This window comes from Ahaetulla prasina, chromosome 3 (assembly GCF_028640845.1).
Source record: "Ahaetulla prasina isolate Xishuangbanna chromosome 3, ASM2864084v1, whole genome shotgun sequence".
NCBI lineage: Eukaryota > Metazoa > Chordata > Lepidosauria > Squamata > Colubridae > Ahaetulla > Ahaetulla prasina.
The window spans coordinates 163,547,371-163,568,194 of NC_080541.1; the positions used below are offsets into that span (position 1 = coordinate 163,547,371).

The 20,824-nt window shown below is 38.7% G+C and overlaps 1 protein-coding gene across 8 annotated transcripts in view; it reads left to right on the forward strand.

Annotated features, from left to right (window-relative positions):
• DOCK7 (dedicator of cytokinesis 7) overlaps window positions 1-20,824 on the forward strand; it is a 132,618-nt gene that overhangs the window by 79,916 nt on the left and 31,878 nt on the right. For 6 of the 8 annotated variants that reach the window (XM_058178705.1, XM_058178707.1, XM_058178706.1 and 3 more), the window contains exons 23-36: window positions 727-816; window positions 1,958-2,053; window positions 2,527-2,667; window positions 2,821-2,934; window positions 4,019-4,189; window positions 4,853-4,992; window positions 8,828-8,997; window positions 10,845-10,999; window positions 12,087-12,269; window positions 13,307-13,442; window positions 14,304-14,400; window positions 17,584-17,680; window positions 19,560-19,694; window positions 20,034-20,186. In XM_058178705.1, coding sequence (XP_058034688.1) covers window positions 727-816; window positions 1,958-2,053; window positions 2,527-2,667; window positions 2,821-2,934; window positions 4,019-4,189; window positions 4,853-4,992; window positions 8,828-8,997; window positions 10,845-10,999; window positions 12,087-12,269; window positions 13,307-13,442; window positions 14,304-14,400; window positions 17,584-17,680; window positions 19,560-19,694; window positions 20,034-20,186 — 1,878 coding nt within the window. Of the gene's footprint in view, window positions 1-726; window positions 817-1,957; window positions 2,054-2,526; window positions 2,668-2,820; window positions 2,935-4,018; window positions 4,190-4,852; window positions 4,993-8,516; window positions 8,792-8,827; window positions 8,998-10,844; window positions 11,000-12,086; window positions 12,270-13,306; window positions 13,443-14,303; window positions 14,401-15,248; window positions 15,917-17,583; window positions 17,681-19,559; window positions 19,695-20,033; window positions 20,187-20,824 lie in introns of those variants that run through there. The other 2 variants (XM_058178710.1, XM_058178711.1) reach the window with 2 other exon arrangements.

Here is a 20,824-nt window from a genome sequence, read left to right on the forward strand (position 1 = left end):
AATGACTTACGACCATTTTTCATATTTATAACTCTTGCAGCATTCTCATGGTCATGTGATCAGAATTCAGCTGCTTGACAACTGATTCATACTTAGGAAGGTTGCAGGGTCCTGGGGTCATATGATCACCTTTTGTGACCTTCTAACAAGCAAAGTTAAGATTCATTTAACAAACATATTACTTAACAACTGCAGTGATTCACTTAATTGTGGCAAAAAAATCGTAAAACGGGGGCAAAGCTCACTTAACAAATGACTCATTTAGCAATAGAAATTTTGGGCTCAATGGTGGCCATAAGTCGAGTACTATGTGTAATTCTATACAATAAATATTGGTATTTTGAGCAATGGTTCAATATTTTTTAAGCTGGGGTGAGTGACACAGAAGTTAGAATATAAGTTGTTTTCTTGTATGTCAGCAAAATGCGAAGTTGTTACAAATTAGTTTCATACTTTTGCAACACTTCATGTCTTTAAGCGAAAACATTGCATAATGTTTAATCTCCGTTTGGACCCTATAAACCTTTTTTTAAACAAACAGCTTTATTGTCTATTAATAAGTTTCAAAATCTCCATAAGGTTCAGTACTACTTGTCCTTTTATTGAAATGAATTAAAGGTTGAAATCTAAAAAGTTTCTGTTATTTTTTTTTTAATGTCCGTTGTCTCGAATTATGTGTGTCATCCATATCATATTTTAATGTGCTGTCACCATTTTATTTTGCAGGCTGCAGATCGAAGCTGTAATCGTATGTCTTCCCATACGGAGACACCAAGTTTCTTACAAACATTAACAGGGCGACTGCCAACTAAAAAGGTAGATATAGCAAAGATCATTACATGCTGTTGTGCAAGACAAGGAGCGATAAACAGTTCAGTCAGTGTTTAATGTGTCCTGAATTTGAAGAGTGCTGAGTCAACTAGACTCGCAGTGGCTTGATTCTAGTTCTACAAATATAAAATAGCTTGGATGTTAATCCAGATGAATCACTTCATTTTTTGTAAAAACATTAATTCTTTTCTATCACACACCTGAGAACAATGCAAAGATTGAGCAAATGCTCCTGTGCTTCAGTTTAGCTTACGGGGGCTTCCACTTACCATCTTCTATGGCTTTCATGGAGGTAGGAAGAAGAATTTGATTACTGACATTCTGCTTTTGCTTGAGGGCATTAGAGACTGAGCAGCTGGGAATCTATATGGATGTTTTTTTCCCCACCGGTTTGTTTTTCCAAGAGATGGATGAAAAGAGTAAGAATTTTTCTTGTTAGTTTTCCAACAGATGAGTTGGATCAGTTTTTATCCCTTACCTTCTCTTCAGTAAAACTGGAGAAAAGAGTGGAACTCTTTCACCCTGAGCTTCATTTTTCTCCCTCTTCTAGCAATAAGAAGAAGAACATTTCAGGAGAAAATAAATCATAACTTTATCAGAAATTACAATTTGCCTTTAGTTCTGCCTGGCATAGATTGGATTTACACTTCCCACTATGCAATATTTCCTTTTAAAAAGGTTGTTAAAGAACCGTTAACCATTGCTGTAATGTTCATAAAATTGTTTTGCTTGTTGTCATCCCTGTATGTTACTTGATATTATTTTACTAATTACAGCAGCGGTCCCCAACCCTTCCGGTTTTGTGGACAAGTGGAAAGGGAGGGGAGAGGGGATGGTTCCATGCAAGTGACAGGTGAACGTGCGCACAGCTCTATTTGTGCAAGTGGCGGACACGCATGTACAACCCTTGCACAAAAGGAGCTTCATGCATGCACTCACTCACCCGCCACTTGCTCAAGTGAAGCAGCACATGCGCAGGCCCACTTGCCCGCTGTTTGTGCAGCCTGGTTTCGAACAGACCACAATCCAGTACCAGGCAGTAGCTCAGGAGTTGGGGAATCTCTGAATTACAGTTTCAAGAATGATTAAATGCTGGATGAGTAAACATGAATTTTAATTCTGCTAGCTTTTTCATGAAGAACTGGCTTTGCAATGGGTTGTCTGCAGTGGAAGTGTTCGTGAAGCAGCTCTTCAGCAAGCATGGTTCTTCTTTGAACTTATGGTAAGAGAATGAGAAAAACTGTCAAGTGCAGGGATGAGCAACCTTCATGTGCTCCAGCTTAAAATCACAATCCTTATGCAAGAGACCAGTTCAGATCTCTGGTAAGACATGTCTATTCCTTTCCTTTTATTGGAGGGGAAAATATGATCAGAAAGAAAGTCGGCTTTGTTATCTTTTTTGTTGTTATTGCCTCTGGACTTCTGTCCTGATCCCTATCATAGATGAACTTTCAGGGAAAATGGCCACTCATTATCCAGATAATATCTACTTGTGTAGAAGATAAAATGCTTCTGAAAGTTACTCTCCAGATGATAGCTAGAGTTAGACCAATGGGAAAAGAAGGCAACCTGGAGCCTCTTACAACTGTTATAATGATTAGATCTGGTTTACAGAATAGTATCAAATCGTACTGTTATCCACAGCTGACATTTTTCGTGCAAGTGATGGCGAGTGGTAATATATGTTTCCCCCAGGTAAAAAGTATTGTGCATCATTTGTATTTTGCTGATAAACTCGACGCCCCGAGGAAGAATCGTTTTCCAGAGCGCTTCATGGATGACATAGCTGCACTGGTCAGCACAATCGCCAGTGATATAGTTTCCCGGTTTCAGAAGGTAATGGAAGCAATTCAGTTGTGTTCTTGTCAAATGTATACCCGAAGATGGAGAGATAATTTCTATATAGTGGACAAGTGGTTGGATAAGAGCCTTCTGTTTTGAAACATTCTGTCCTTTTCCTTCTTTTTTTCCTTTTTCCCTCTGATGCAGGATACAGAAATGATTGAAAGACTCAACACTAGTTTAGCATTTTTTCTCAACGATCTGTTGTCTGTCATGGACAGAGGATTTGTCTTTAGCCTTGTTAAGACTTATTACAAACAGGTACGGTGGCAAGATTGAGGTAAAAGGAGGGCATCTAAGAAAGACCTGGGCTCGGGGTAGAGAATCCTTGGCATTGGCTACATCCAAGAAGGAGAGAGAAGGAAAGAGGAGAGGAGGAGTATAATACATTGTGGTATCTGATTAGAAGGATGTTTTCCAAAGAGGCCAAAATTCTGTCCCTTTTCTCTTTCCCTCCTAATTTGATGAACAACTACTGGGGATGCTATCACTATTGGCGTCAGTTTGTAGATTCCAAAGCATCTGTTCTGTCCCTCCTCGCCTCCATCCGAGCGATGGCTTAATTAGCCAGCACTATCAGCTTTGGCAGCAAACTAGCGAGCGTCTGCCAAGTGACACTGTTATCTCCCTTGATGCCAATGAGTCACCCAGAAAAAAACAGTACTTCAGCTCTAGTTAAGCAGTTGATTTGCCTGCTACGAAGAGGCGTAGCAGCCCTCACTGGTTTTGTATCCTGTGGGGTGTGGCTCCATGACTCAACACTTCCTAAGCCTGCCCCACCCTGCTTCTGTTGTTCCCACCTCTCCTGCCTACGAAACCTAGGGTCCAGCCAGGCCTGATTGCCATCAGCTGGGTCTGGAGGCGTGGCCTGGGGGGGGAAGAGGGGATGGAGGCCTCGTTATCTCCTCCACCTGGCCTGCCTCTGGCTTCTGGAGCTGAGCCAGGGAAGCCAGTGCTCCTGAAGTCCTGATGGCCCTTCCCCCTCACTTTCCAAGTCACTTTCTGGCAGGAGGCCCTGCTCGGGGGGCACAGACACAGCACCATCTTTTTGGCTCTTGATGTTGGATCAAGATAATCCAAACATTGGATTAAATAGAACACATTCTGGGCCAGCAGCATGGTTGTACTCCGAAAAGATATAGTCTAAGTGGCATGGAAATGCTTCAAAATGGTTTAAAGTTCAAATTGAAAGTAACAATGTCCTGCTCATTTTTTGTGAATACCAAATTTAACGTGCCTGTCCTTTGCTCTCTATTTTTGTAGTTTAGGGGGAAATGGATACATTTACATTTGTAGGACCAAGCTTCCTTGTCACTTTTTAACTTTGTTTTTCCTGTTTCACAAGGTGTCCTCCAAGCTTTATTCTTTACCAAACCCCAGCACGCTGGTGTCCTTGAGGCTGGATTTCCTTCGGATTGTCTGTAGCCATGAGCATTACGTTACTCTGAATTTACCATGTAGTTTGCTAACACCGCCTGCCTCTCCATCTCCTTCAGTGTCATCAGCAACATCACAGGTAGATAATATACCAAAGTATAGTGTCGTGTTAGAAGGCTAATAATAATTGAATGGACTGTAGGATTTCATGTAGAATTAGATTCTTCTTTAGCTCTGCTCTCCTTTATATGCAGACTTTTAAAAAAAAACTTGTGCTGTGTTAAACCAAATTGTTACTTGATTGATTTTGAGTTGATGTGATAAATATAAATATAAACCAGTTACTTGATTGATTTTGACTTAATATATAAATATACCTATTATAGCTTATCAACACCGTTATTGCAAACCATGTCTTAACATGAATTGTTATCCTATCTAATTTCTAAAATTTGTAACTTGAATACCCAATATTTGTGCTAAATGCATAAAAATGGAAACTGAATAGTACACATCAATAATAATAATAATGTGATCCCTGTTCATAAATTCTGTCTAGATATATCAGGAATCCTTTTTATCCTTTGCAATAAACAAGTCCTGTTTTATTTAGCTGTTGAACAGTAATAAAGAAACTGATAAAAAATTTTGCCGAACTAAGGTTGAATGTATTTCTTTGTTGTGTTTTCTTCTTTCATGCTGTTATTTTATTATGAATATATTTATATAAATAAATTTGTGGAGGCCACTAGGACTAATACATATAATAAAACCTACCAAAAGTTGTGTTTTTGTGTTACAGAGTTCTGGCTTCTCAACAAATGTCCAGGATCAGAAGATTGCAAATATGTTTGAGCTGTCCGTTCCTTTTCGTCAACAGCATTACTTGGCAGGACTGGTACTTACTGAACTAGCTGTCATTCTAGATCCTGAAGCAGATAGGTACATTTTAAAATTGTTTCCAACAGACTATAATTATTTCAAACATATTTCCTCTCTCATAAGCCTTCAAGTATATTGTCACAGGACTGTGAAAGAATGTATTTCTTCTCAATTCCTTGTTCCTTTCACAGTCAATTACTCTTTAAATTTGCTTAGATAGTCATACAGGTAGTCCTCAACTTACATCAGCTCATTTAGTGACGGTCAAAGTTACAACAGGATTGAAAAAAGTGACTTATGATCATTTTTCTCACAACATTTGCAACGCAGCCGCAGTCACATGATCAAAATTCAGATACTTGGCAACTGACTCATATTTATGATGATTGCAGTGTCCCAAGGTCATGTGTTTACCTTTGGTAGCCTTCTGACAAGCAGAGTCAACGGGAAATGTAAATGACCGGCTGTCTGCAAGGAATATAAATCCTTCCATTCCCCACCGTCCGGTGAGAGCTGAAGAAGCTTCAATTCAATTCAATTCAGATTCAGTTCAAATCTTTATTGTCAGTACACAACATATGTACAGTGAGATTGGTTGATCTCCCTCAGGGAAACTCCCCCCCCCCCAACACAATACAACTCACAGTGAAGACAGAAAATCCCTAACCCAAGAAATCCTATTAACAAAACACTCAGTCCAATTGCACCAGTGTGAAAATGTTACACATTGCGCTGGCCCTGCAGTCCATCATACTACATAGTTACGATGTTATTTCTCATTCAGGTGTCTGACAGCCCAGGGATAAAAACTGTTCTTCAGCCTGTTTGTGCAGCTGGCTATACTTCTATATCTCCTTCCCAATGGTAGGAGGGTAAAGAAGTGATGACCAGAGTGAGAGTCGTCCCTGAGAATTTTCTTCACTCTTTTCTAAGGCAGTGAGCCCTAGCAATCTCATCTAATGATACCAGGGGACCGCCCACGATGTTTTGTGCTGTACTCACCACCCTCTGTAATGTTTTTCTATCCGCGGCCGTCAGACCAGCATGCCCTACCGTGATGCAATAAGTGAGGACGCTTGGATAAGAAGTGAAATGTCTTCAAAGAAAAAACACGAACGTCCAGTTGCCTCTTGAAAGAGCACTTTTGGGTCAATGGCCAGATTCACTTAACAACTGTGTTATTAACTTAACAACTGCAGCAATTCTCTTAACAACTCTGGCAAGAAAGGTCGTAACATGGGGCAAAATTCACTTAACAAATGTTTCACTTAGAGACATAAATTTTGGGCTCAGTTGTGGTGGTAAGTCGAGGACCACCTGTACTAATTTTTGCTGACCAGAACAATTTTTTCAGATCAGGATCAGAAAAAAGAGGAAATAAGTGGAACAGCCACATGTTTCTTAAAAGGTTGAAGGGCCTTCAGCATGGCCAGCGTCGTGTGATTTTCTAATTGCAGAAGTAAAAACTGAACCACAGCTAATGCATGGTTGACTGCTAGACTATGTTTTCTATTCTCCACTGTATTGTATGGTGTTTTTGGACGACTATCCATCAACAGAAAAAAATAACTATCACTCGGATATGAGAACCCACAGGCCTCAAGAAAATCATACAAATATAAATAAGATAAAATTTATTAAGCATGGCATCATTAGAAAGGGGTTGTTTTGTTTTGTTTTGCTTTGCTTTGCGTTGTGTTGCATTGCATTTTGTTTTGTTTTGTTTTATTTTGTTTTGTTTCGTTTTGAACCAAGCTTTTATTTTCCAGTGGAATAGTTTGTGGTTGAATAGCATAGTCTCATATAAAGTAATTGGGGTCAGTAAACCATTCACAATGAAAAATGTAAGTAATGGAGGAAGTGGTAGATAAATTTTAACTGACTCCATCACTTATTAATGAATAAAGCATGTAAAGCCAAAATACAGCAATTATTTCATTGCATCACTGCAAGACATGATATGTATTATTGATGTTTTTTCCAACTGTAAAGATGACATTTCCCATTTATATTAGGGTCAGTTTTGATGAGTTATGCCCATTCAGGGTTCACCTCTCTTAATATTCCTAGCAACCTTTGTCTGTAGGCTGTGATCAGTTCTAGGTCCCCATTTTCTAGAGAGAACTATCATTGGGATGCTAGTTGTTTATATATGTGTGATAAACCACTCAAGGAACACATTGTGATACGGTCATAAATCTGAACCAGATGCCAAGCATCTGAGTTTTGATCACATGATTATGACAAAGAATCATAAGTCACATGTTTCAGTGCTGTTGTAAATGAATGGTCACTAAGTGAATTGTAAGTCAAGGATTACCTGTAATAAAGTTGAATGCTCCAACATAAGTTAGATTGGTTTTTTTTCCCTTTTGTTAGGTACGTATTCATCCCTGTGTATTTTTTTTTCTTGTATAACCGTGGGCCTCTACAGTTAAAAGCAAGTTAGGAAAATGCAACATAATAAATGAAATAGATACCAAATTGTACATATGTTTGTCCAATATTAGGAGAAAAATATATAAGAACAAATTTGCACCATGATGTTACCATACACGTTTTTGTTTTCTTATTAACATGGGTTGCTGTGACATCACTACTTCTTAAAATAATCTGTGTTGTGCTCCAGTCTTAGTTTGTGATATTCAATAGCTACAATAAACAGCAGCAGATTATGTTCTGCTACTTTGTGGCTATCTCCAGTTCTGAGAGTTAATCTTTAGGGCAGGGGTGTCCAAACTTGGCAACTTTAAGATTTGTGGACTTCAGCTCCCAGAATTTCTCAGCCACCTTTGCTTCAACTTCAACTTTGTTGGCGTTGAAGTCCACAAGTCTTAAAGTTGCCAAGTTTGGACACCTCTACTTTAGGTACTCTTGCTGCAGCCATCAATGCAAAAAAGTAAAAATGGGGAAGAATAGGAAGAAACAAAGTAGTTAAAATGATCAATCATCTAAAACTGAAAGTATCAAGCATCAAAAAAACTCTCAGAATGACTAAATCTTATATTCTCACAAAGTATGCTGAATTAGTTTTATTTGTGGTAACTGCTATAAGAGTAGTCCACACTTCCTTTTGGAAACTATACTTATTCAGTGTGTAGAAGAATGTCTAATTAAGTTCTTGGTGTATGCCTAAGTGCCTAAAATAACTTTGTATTTCAAAAATAAATCTGAAACAGAATGTAATTCAACTTGGAAATATTTTTGGATTACAATTCCATATATGGGCTTGTTTCATATCTGAGGTGTCAGTTTCTCTTAGTATAAAGTCTTAATTGCTTAGATAGAAATTCCTGTAACTTTTAATCTTATTTTATGATTTATATACCATGTTGACTGTTGCAGTTGATAATTCATATAATGTTTTAGCAATGATTAGTAGTTTTAAAATGATGGAGTGCATTTAGTTATTTAAATTAAGAAAACATTTAAAATTTAAAAAAAATCTAATGTTTGTAAATTATTTGTGCATTTTGTGATTTTTCTGCCTTTCCCCCTCTTTTTCCTTTTTTGTGTATCTTCTTTTTCCTCTTCCTCTCCATTTTCATAAATGCACATCATAAAAATAATAATTAATCTGCAAGTCAGTTTATATATTAACCACTGTCTATATTTTGTGTCTGGAGTTAAAGACGCAGAATCAAGTGGCTAATATTGGCTTATTTTGCACATTCTAGTTTAAGAGGTTAATTCTAATTCTACAGTATATTTGCTACATTGTTTCAGATTAGCTAAATAAAGGATAAGGTGAAATTGAAAAAAAAATCATAAAATAAGGGATATAATTAAAAGGAATCAAACTTGTGAATCTGCTTATATATGTGTTTGCCATGCCATATCTGCTCTAAAACTATTAACACATCCTACTAACTCTTTTTTTGTTGTTGTTAAATAGTTTGTTTGGATTGCATAAGAAAGTCATCAACATGGTACACAATTTGCTATCTAGCCATGACTCCGACCCACGGTACTCTGACCCACAAGTAAAGGCCAGGGTGGCTACTCTGTACTTGCCTCTGATTGGAGTGATCATGGAGAGTGTGCCCCAGCTGTATGATTTCACAGGTACTTGGTATGCTAACCCATTAACTGCACTGCTACCTGAGTACTGTATTTAGTTAGAGCAGAAAACTGGGTTTTTTAAAAAAAGAATTTCTAAACTGCACCCAAAAGCTTGAATGTGTGCTTGAAATGTCTATTTGCCTTTGCAACTCCACATCAAGCACACAGGGAATCATTGCAGTTGATAAGGGCTTCTGTGGCTCAGACTGGTAAGACAGTCTGTTATTAACACAGCTGCCTGCAATTACTGCAGGTTCTAGTCCCACCAGGCCCAAGGTTGACTCAGCCTTCCATCCTTTATAAGGTTGGTAAAATGAGGACCCAGATTGTTGGGGGCAATAAGTTGACTTTGTGTATACAGTAAATATACAAATAGGATGAAGACTATTGCTAACATAGTGTAAGCTGCCCTGAGTCTTCGGAGAAGGGCGGGATATAAATGCAAATTAAAAAAAAAAGTTAGTAACAAGGTTCTTAAGTGAATCTGGCTTCCTCATTGACTTTGCTTGTCAGATCGCAAAAGGAGATCACATGACCTTGGGACCCTGCAACAGTCATAAATATGACTCATCTGAGTTTTGATCATGTCACCATGGAGATGCTGCAATGGTCGTAAGTGTGAAAAATGGTCATAAATCACTTTTTCCAGTGCCGTTGTAAATTTGAATGATCACTAAATGAACTGTTGTAAGTCGAGGACTACCTGTAGAGTAGGAAATGAATGCATGCTGTATAGGTAGTCCTTAACTTATAAGCACTTGTTTAGTAACCGTTCAACGTTACAAAGGCATTGAAAAAAAGTGACTTGTGACCAGTTTTTCATACTCATGAGCATTGCAGCATCCCCATGGTCACATGATCAAAATTCGGATGCTTGGCAACTGGTATGTATTTATGACTGTTGCAGGGTTATGTGATCACCGTTTGTGACCTTCTGACAAGTAAAGGCCTACTAGAGTCACTTGTGTAATGGGGAGTTACATAAATTGGACAAATAAATAAATAAAAAGTGACATCATTCTTTCATCCATTTAAAAATGATTTCCTAAACATTCTAGAGCAGGGGTGTCAAATTTGCATCATCACAGCAGTATCACGTGACATATTGGGACTTTTCCCCTCTTTGCTAAACCAGGTGGGGGCGGGGCCAGCAAGTGATGCATGCGGGCCGCGAGTTTGACTCCCCTGTTCTAGAGACTTCAAATACCTGAAAGGATGTGTTATCAAAGGCTAATATCTATTGCTGCCCTCCTGGAGTGCAGGACTCTACTGCATTTTAAGTATAAATTCTGCTTGAATGTTAGGAATAATTAAAAAGGTAAAGGTTCCCCTTGCACATATGTGCTAGTCATTCTGGACTCTAGGGGGCAATGCTCATCTCCGTTTCAAAGCCGAAGAGCGCTTGTCTGAAGACGTCTCCGTAGTCATGTGGCCTGCATGACTAAATACCAAAGATGCACCGAATGCTGTTACCTTCCCACCAAAGGTGATCCCTATTTTTCTAGAATTTTTTACCTGCTTTTGAACTGTTAGGTTGGCAGAAGCTGGGGGCTCACTCCGTTAGGCAGCACTAGGGATTCAAATCGCTGAACTGCCGACCTTTCGATCGACAAGCTCAGCGTCTTAGCCATTGAACCACCATGTCCCTTAAGAATAATTAGGGGTTTATTTTAATTTGAATTTGACTAGATGGCTAAAATGAACCTTTCTGATTGGGATTCTGTGGGTTATTTATATGCCATCTAATGCAAAAGTTTTCTGTCTTTTGCTATTGTCTGTATTCCACGTAACTTTATTAAAGCAGCCGCATTAATGTTTCATTTCATTGAAATTGGCCTGTTTCGCTGCAGAAAGTCACAACCAGCGTGGAAGACCAAGCTGCGTCGCAGTGGAGGATTGTGAAAGTGAGGGTGGGAACATGATCAGTCAGACAGTTGCTATGGCCATTGCAGGAACCTCTGTACCACAGCTCAGCCGGCCTACCAGTTTTCTCCTCACATCAACGGTACAAGAACATCCTCCTTCAATAGATCTGTCTACAAATAAATACTTGGGAATCTGTATTCATGAAACAAGAAGACTGGGTGAAAGCCATGTCATGAAATGATGCCAATATTCTTAACATATTTCATGGAAACTAAAGAATGAATAGGGGAAGATGATAATACTGGAATATGATTGTTTTGGTTCTTTGGGAAACTATAGCACAATAAAACGATAGTATGATATTTTAAGGCAGTGCCTTAAAGATATAACGGTCTATGGAGATTTTCATTCATCCAGGTCATGGCTGTCTCAAATGTACTTTTCTTTGTTTTTCCTTGAGAACGTTTCTCTTCAGAACGAAAGAAGCTTCTTGAATGAGAAGCGAAATGTCTTCAGGGGAAAACAAAGTCCCGTTGCCTTTTGAAAAACCACCTTTGAGGCGATCGGGATATAACACTTTTCCTCCCATTTTGAAACTTGTCAAAAGACTCATCCACACCTTGTTATTACTTATTTAGCATATCATACATGGATTACCAGTATATATTAAAATTTCACCTAGATTAGTAAAACACAATAAAATATAAATGTTAAAAAGATCTATGTTCAAATATTATGTCTAGGCCATCCAAGTATTGAATTTCAGCATCGTTTATATATATATATATATATATAAAGATACTTGACTGGTATATGCCCTCAGCTTATGGCTGGTCACAGTGTGATCTACAATTTGACATGGGACCCCACAGTCACACTGAGAGGGGGATACGGTGCCCCATTTATTACAGAATCCAGCACACTCTTCACATCCTAAGCAGGATGCATTAGGTCTATCTGAATAGCTTGCATCCCGTTTTTTAAAGCTGCAAAAGAACATAAAACTTTCCTTTAGTTCAGAGGTCTCCAACCTGGGCAACTTTCAGCCTGGCGGACTTCAACTCCCAGAATTCCCCAGCCAGCTTTGCTGGCTGGGGGATTCTGGGAGTTGGAGTCCACCAGGCTGAAAGTTGCCCAGATTGGAGACCCCTGCTTTAGTTGGACTAGATTTATTTCAGAATCAAACTGGTAACCACAGTTTTGATCTGTTCTATCTCTGAATCCAGGCCAGCAGGCAACACTCAACATTTTCAGCTGATTCCAGTCGAAACCTTTTGATCTGCCTCCTGTGGGTCCTGAAGAATGCTGACGAAAGTGTTCTGCAGAAATGGTTTACAGATCTCTCTGTGTTGCAGCTCAATCGCTTGTTGGATTTGCTTTATCTTTGCATTTCCTGCTTTGAGTATAAGGTAAATCAACTTTAAAAAGCGCACCTTTGATTGGAGATGGGCCTTCTTCAAATGTTTGCACAATGTAGGTCTTAAAATTGTATTGGAAGTTGAGCTCTTTTTCAGACATGTAAGCTTTTGGTGATATTGCACGATTTTCTTGAGAGCCTGAATTTGCACTGAATACTTCCAGAAAATATTGAATGACACATAAACTGAATAGCTTTGCTTCCTCATAAGAATTATAATGAGTGCACTTAGCTGGAAGATTCCTGTACTGTAATTGCAAGATTCTGAGAATGGTAACACTGACAGTTAAAGCAGATTTGTATTAATATTGTAAATATGTCTATAAAATTTATTCATTTGTTTAGCAGATTTATATGGTTGTCCATCTCAAATTTCAATTTATATTGATATTGTTTCCTAGTATGATATGATTGCTTATTTGTATCCTATTACTATCATTAAGTGTTGTACCTTATGATTCTTGACGAATGTATTTTGTCTTTTTATGTACACTGAGAGCATATGCACCAAAGACAAATTCCTTGTGTGTCCAATCACACTTGGCCAATAAAGAATTCTATTCTATTCTATTCTATTCTATTCTATTCTATTCTATTCTATTCTATTCTATTCTATTCTATTCTATTCTAATCCAATCCAATCCAATCCAATCCAATCCAATCCAATCCAATCCAATCCAATCCAATCCAATCCAATCCAATCTACAGTATTCTATTCTTTGGGCAGGTAATATTAAAAATGATTAAAACAAATCCAAAAAATACTGGTTTCTGTTAAATTCTGTTCTAAAATAGCATCTTTCCACTAAAAGATAGCAGAATTGGTTTCTCCAAATATGTTCCTTTTATATGTTCCTCACTTTGCAAGTTTCTCTCTGGATAAAACAAAGTCAACTCTTGCTTTTTCCTCTAATATTGCTTGCATTTTACAGGCCCTCCCATCTTTTTAAAATTTATTTTTAGAAAGAATTAATCTTTAGAAAGATAATATTCTGCTTTTATATCCTTGTCCTTTTGTGAAACATCTAGGGGAAGAAAGTGTTTGAAAGAATGAACAGTCTGACTTTTAAGAAGTCAAAAGATATGCGGGCCAAACTTGAAGAAGCTATACTTGGGAGCATTGGAGCCAGGCAAGAAATGGTACGAAGAAGCAGAGGACAATTGGGTGAGTGGACTAGTTCTTTTATAGTTGAAAGAAGAAGAGTTCCTATTCATGCATTATCCCTTACAACCAGGCGTGGGCAATTAATTTTCCGAAGGGGCCACGTGAGAAATTAGGACTGTTGGACTGGGCTGAACCAATAGGGCTGTGAAGGTATGTAGGCCCGCATGCATGTACATAACATAAATTGAAAGAAAAAGTTGCCTTCAAAATAAAAGCAATTCACATGGGCTGGACAGGTGTAAAATGCTGATGTCTGGCCTGGGAGCTGTAAAATGCTGATGTCTGCCTCTGATGAAAATTCCATGTGATGAACACCATTGTCTTCCATTTGTTAAAATCTATTCATGATCAGAACATGCAGAGAGAGAGAGAGAGAGACAGACAGACAGACAGACAGACAGACAGAGGGAGGATGGATAGATAGATAGATAGATAGATAGATAGATAGATAGATAGATAGATAGATAGATAGATAGATAGATGTTTAATTCATACCTTATGCCATGGAGGCAGTCCTCGTCATTGTTATACCTGGGAATAAGAACAGTAACATTTACCAAAATTAATTATTGCTTGGGCAAAGGTAAAGATTTCCCCTGTCCAGTCGTGTCTGACTCTTAAGGGTCAATGCTCATCTCCGTTTCTTAGTCGAGGGAGTTTCAACTTTGTCTGAAGACATTCTGTAGATGTGTGACCAGCAAGGCACACGGAATGCTGTTAACTTCCCACCAAAGTGGTACCTACTTATCTACTCACACTTGCATGCTTTCAAACTGCTAGGTTGGCAGGAATTGCCTGGGAACAGTTGTCCTATTTTGAATTCCTTCATAGTCACATATTAAATATTACAATTCCCTGCAGAAAGAAGTCCTTCCGGAAGTGCTTTTGGAAGTCAAGAGAACCTGAGGTGGCGAAAGGACATGACGCATTGGAGGCAGAACACTGAAAAACTTGACAAGTAATGCCATCTTTTCCTAATAAATTAATAGATTGAGCAAATGACATAGAGTATATGGAGACTTTGTTGTCTCCTTTGAAATTTAGTGGGCTATAATATGGACAGATTTAGACACTGATTAAGGAAAGATTTCTCACATTATGGCTTTGAAAGGGTTAAACGCCTGTGCAAGCTATGTTTAAAGCAATTTTATTCCCGTATCTGGGAATAAGATGTTGAACTCAATGGGACTTCTGAATGAACCAGTTGGATTATATTAAGTTACACTATTACACGTAGTCCTTGACTTACGACCACTATTGAGCCCAACATTTCTGTTGTTAAGTGAGACATCTGTTAAGTGAATTTTGCCCCATTTTATGACCTTTCCTGCTACAGTTGTTAAGTGAATCATTCTGGTTGTTAAGGTAGTAACCTGGTTGTTAAGTGAATCTGGCTTCCTCATTGACTTTGCTTGTCAGAAGGTCGCAAAAGGGGATCACGTGATCCTGGGATGCTGCATCATAAATATGTAAATATGAGTTAGTTGCCATTGTCTGAATTTTGATCAAATGACCGTGGGGATGCTACAATGGTCATAACTGAATAACAGTCATAAGTCGTTTTTTTCAATGATGTTGTAACTTCAAATGCTCACTAAATGAACTGTTGTAAGTTGAGGACTACCTGTATAAGAAAGTAATCTTTGTTGTAGTAAAAATCCTATTAGATACAGCCAAAAGCCATAAATTGTACATGCAGGAAATATATACAACATCGGTCACTTAGTCCATTGGAGTTTAAAAGTTGCTTCTTTCCTGCCCTAATCCATGACTTTAATTATTTTTCTACATGTGCTGTATTTTTAGAAGCCACAAACCAATCAGGTATTGTAGCATTGGTATCCTGCTATGAATCTTATTTTGTTTTGTTTTTTCAGTTGTCACTTTGAACCTTTGCCTATTTTGTTATTGCAGCTATGTTTTTTGATGCTTTGCAGAGGTTTTATATGCCTGTGTGTTACTGCAGTAATTGTTATATCAGGAATTGCTGGAATTTGAAACATTGGGGTTAATTAGCTGTAAAAAGTGTAGCTTTGGCTGGCTGGCTGGCATGCTTTTTATCCCCAGATCCTGGTAGACTGAGATGCTTTGCAGAAGATGTTTTGTGAAATAATTTGGCTATAAAAAGAGAGTGCGTATATCCTGCTACAAAAATGTTTCCTGTTCTATAGCACGAGGCATGTCTGTATTCTTATGTGATTATTGCACATCTAGCACATGGGCTCGTAATCCCTTAATAACTCTGATAAGGGTTATAAACAGCTATGTATGCCAAATGAATTGTACCTTTAATACCTTTTTAATTTGCAGTAGACGAGATTCTGGAAAAATTTGACAAGAGAGCCCAGGGGCCCTGCCATAGACCACCACCAATGTGGGAATCTACTACTGTGCCAAGGGCTAAATTGGCTCCAAGGATATTTCTCAAGGATTGTATGATGTCATAGGGCATATTTATTTATAAGATTTTTTTCTGCTGGAATAATGTTTATGCTATAGACCAGGGGTCTCCAACCTTGGTCCCTTTAAGACTTGTGGACTTCAAAGCTGGCTGAGGAACTCTGGGAGTTGAAGTCCACAAGTCTTAAAGGGACCAAGGTTGGAGACCCCTGCTATAGACTACATAATTAATAAATCTATTGCCATAATCTGGGTAAATCTTGCAGCGGTTAAAAGTGGTAGATGAAGATTAAAATAATATGTAACGCGTGAAAACTCGAGTGTGACACAGTGGGTAAGGAAATCGGCTCTTCTTTCTCTGCCCCAGAATAATTGAGTTAAAGGAGATTTTAAAAGTGAGTGATCACAATATATTTAGAACCCGAGTTACTAATTTCTGAAGACGGTTTTCTTGACCACAGAACCATTAATTTTAAAGCCAAACACACAAAAATGTATTGCAGAGCACCCAAACGGAGTGCTGTAATATCTGGACACCAGGTTCATGTCAATGTGGATTTGAGCCAGTCTCAGCAATGGCTGTTGTTTCATAAGATCAGTAGAAGTCAGTATGGATCAGGGCCAGCCTCCACTTTTGAAACAATAGAATTCTTCACTTAGTATCAAACTTACGCTGCTTTTCTTCTGAGGTATTTAGCATTGACCTTCCACGGACAACTGGAGATTGTATGCAACTTGTTTGGAGCAGTGTGATGTACTGTTTGTGAGGAATCATTATCAGATTTTAAAAAGAAGGTATCATTTAAGAATAGGATAGCAAAACAAAGATATCTGTCAGATGTACATTTCCATTTTTACTACCCAGATATTTTAGGAAGACACTTATTCTCACAGCACCACCCTGTGTTCACATTACGAAATATGAAAAGACATTTTCACTGTTACAAATAACATGTTGGGGTTTTTTTTCAACTTAAAGGGACTTAAAATTGTATTGACAGAATGGTTACACTTTTAATCATTCTTTTTAAATAAATAAACAGTGGGTATCATTTAGTCTTTTGACCTAGTAAGAAAACTAAAAGAAAAACATAATTATATAAGGCACCGTTGGACGAGGAATATAAAATAATCATCCTTGTGCTATAAAAACAAAGTCTGGGAATGTTTTAACAGTCCCATAACATCAGAAGCGGTTGCAAAAACAATTTGGTGAAGCTGCAACTGAGTTGTTTCCCAAGCAACATTTGAAAGAATAGTGGATTAATGAAAACCTAAATTATAATTATGTAAAAACCTATTAACAGGTGTAGTTAAAAAGATTGCTTCCACTGTGGAAATGCATCAGCTTTCTGGTTCCATTTCAGTCACAATATTATCCCATTTAGGCTGGCCATTATCCATTTAAGCCAATAATTTGTCTTTTTTCATCTTTGTGCGTATGCATTTGCCTGTATTTTATCTGTATTTGCCAGAAAAAATGTTTCTCCAAAATAGCTAGATTATTGTCCATCTAGCCCAATTTTACTCCTTGGAGATGCAGTTGTTCTACAGCATCTTCATGCCAAATTTAAAAACTGCAAAAAGACAACATGAATCAGATTAGTTGTTTTATTTTCTCCTTTTTTGAATTATTTTTATATTATAGGAGGGGTTTTAGGAATGCAGAATGGTATTTGCTTTCCTTTGTTTTATGTCTTAAAGGAACATGGATTTTTAGTGTTTATTTTACTTCTACCAGGTCCCGGGCAGAGATTGAACATGAAGCACTTATTGATGGTAACTTGGCAACAGAAGCCAATCTGATCATATTGGATACTTTAGAGATAATTGTGCAGGTGAGGATGCTAAAAGTATTTGACATAGTTTCTAATAACCTGAATGCAACATGTGTTGTTTCAGAACAGAAATGCAAAATCCTACAAAAGCATATTGCAAACCGATCGACATCACAGCTAGCTTTGTAAATAAGCCAATCATACTAACTTGTTATGATGAAAGCTACATTTCTTAAGCAACCACAGAAATATGAGAGTTTCATCTTCCTTTACTAGAGAGTAAAGAGGATTACCTTGATGGCAAAGGGGAAGATCTGTTACATAAGCAACTAAGAGGGAAACATTGCTCGGGTCCAGTTGATGGGAGTAGATTTCTTGTCCTGGTCTAGGAAAGTTCAGACCTATGTGGCCTCTTGCCAAGGCCAGTGAGACAGTCTTCTGTCACATAGATTCATGAAGACCTTCTGCTCCATCTTATTCATTGTAGCAGTAGGTAAAAGTCCTTTCCTTCATCTACAACCAATATAGAAACTGAGTGAAATATTGGAGGCAGAGTAGTCATCACTTTCTTTCATATAATTCCTGATCTCCTCTGCTAACCATGTATACTAAGAATGCTGGTTATAGCATTCTCAACTTACAACAGCAATTGAGACCAGAATTTCCATTGCTAAGGGCAGTTGTAAAGCATTGGTTAGCGGCAGCAATCTCTCCAGCCCTAGTTGCTGCCGTTAACTGTGATCCTATTGTTGTTAGGCCAAGCAACTTCATGACAGCTATCCACAACCAAATTCAGTGGGGAAATAGGCAAAAAGCTGTAAGTCCCAGGTGGGCAGGCAGGTAAAAGGATGCTGTGGGATGGAGGACAGAATAAGAAGATAGGGAGGTGCACTAAGGAGAGTGTGGGGCCAGTCATGGTGAGGGTGGAAGGGCTGTGCAAGAGCACAGCTCAGGAACGGTGTTCAAGTGTCTAAGGGGTGCATAAGAGGCAGAGTGTGAGTCAAGGAGGATGTGGGAGGCTGCAAAGAATGCACACGAGGGTGGCAGGGTACACAAGAGACATAGCACAGGTTAAGGAGAAAGCAAGAGAGTGATGTGTCATGGGCTGGGTGCAAGGGGATATGTGGATAGCTGGTGCAACATGAGTGTAGAAGAGCTGGTGTGGGAGACTCACCCTAGTGCCTGTGGGGTTCCCTGCCAGTTTCCCCTCTGAACTTTGGGAGAAGTCAACAGAGAAGATTGCAAATGTCAATTGTTATCGCGCAGCACAACAACTGGTTGTAAGTGCGCCAAGCTCCCAGACTTGATCGAGTTATGTGTAATGTGCTGGAACAATGGGAACTCGGAGGACATAAAAGGAAGTTTGATGAAATTTCTTCTGCTTTTATTATTCATTTGTTTCATCCGTTTGCTTCCTTGTAAATAACAATTCCAGCAATTTGTATTTATTAGCCAAATATTTCCATATTGTTGGGAATTCTTCTCAAGCAAATATACATAAGATTAAAAATGTATCGATATTTTCTCTCTCCTTGGTGTAGAATATAATATTTTGAGCTTTTAAACATCAAGCTTCTCAGTTGTTAGCCTCTGGGGCAGTTTTTTCTCAAACTCGGCAAGTTTAAGATGCGTGGACTGCAACTCCCAGAATTCCTCAGCTAGTCTAACACTGCTCTGGGGATAAGCTTGTGTGTTGTTGAAGGTCTGCTTCAGTCCTCTTCAGCATATGCTTCAGAATGCATAGGGCTAGTTTTATTGCCCTGAGTACGCTTGGTATTTTCCATAATGGTTCTTTGAGAACAATAGTCCCATCCCAGCCCTTGTGACTGGGCTACAGACACCTCAGAATGAGGATTAGCTTTTCATTGTGCATTTACCGCACTTCACTTTAAAACAATTTTTTTGACTGCTTCTGATGCCCTGTTGTCTTTGGCTACAGACGGTTTTGGTGACTGAATCCAAGGAAAGTATTCTTGGCGGGGTACTGAAGGCTCTTCTACATAGCATGGCCTGCAATCAAAGCGCTCTTTATCTCCAGCATTGCTTTGCTACTCAAAGAGCTTTAGTCTCAAAGGTAAGTGTTTTGAAAATAGAGTACCGAGTGAGGAGGTTTTATTTAATTTTGGAACTGAGACTGACTAATCTAAATTCAATAGCTCAAAGTAAGTTACCATTCCTTGTCACTCTTGAATGAGCTTACTTTGCACCTGGGACAGCTTTATTTCCACAGTTTCTGCCAGCAAAATGCAACTGAAGGCTTGCTTTACTTGGACTAGTGAGCAGGTGATCCCAGGAAAGATGAGAGCAGATAATTAACATTATAGTGCAAATAAAGTAGAATCATCTTGACATTTGCAATGCTCATTGTTTCTAGCATTTGTTGAATAATATACCTCTTATCCTGCCATTTTAGTTCCCAGAACTGTTGTTTGAAGAAGAGACTGAGCAATGTGCCGATTTATGCCTTCGACTCCTGCGCCACTGCAGCAGTAGCATTAGCATGATACGGTCCCATGCCAGTGCCTCTCTGTATCTCCTCATGAGGCAAAACTTTGAGATTGGGAATGTAAGTACATTATTTCTGAAAGCGCACAGATTATCTAAATCAGTGGTCCCCAACCTTTGAGGCTTGACGGCCCGGCTGGGATGGGGAGAGGGGAACCGGGCTGCACAAGTGGTGGGCTGGTGCATATGCGTGCTGCTCAACTTGCACAAGTTGTGCTGTGGGTGCATGTGAGTGCACACCACCCTGCCGCTCATGTAAGTCAAGCTATGTACACGCAGCTGCCCCCACTGTTCATGTGGCCTGGTTCGAAATAGACCACGGCCTGGTAATGGGCCGCGTCCTGGGGTTGGGAACCCCTGAACTAAATTGTGGGGTGTCTGGAATTATGGAAGGAGGGACATCTCTAAAATGAGAACTTCAGTAGCCTTGTGCTGACCAAAAGACTTGTATTAGACTTGATGAATATGAAGTGAAACCTCTTGCCTTCTGTGTTACAGTGCCTCCTCTATAGAATAGCATCCACCTATCTATATATCTGTATAGATCTATATAGTTCCCACCCTGATGATATTCCAAATCCCACCTATTCTCCCCAGCCATGGGAGGTTTTGAAGCTATGTTAGTGTTTGGATTTTTTTGCCTGAGATTATAGTTTTTTAGTCTTCTGGATGTACACAATCAATTTCCCTATCTTATTG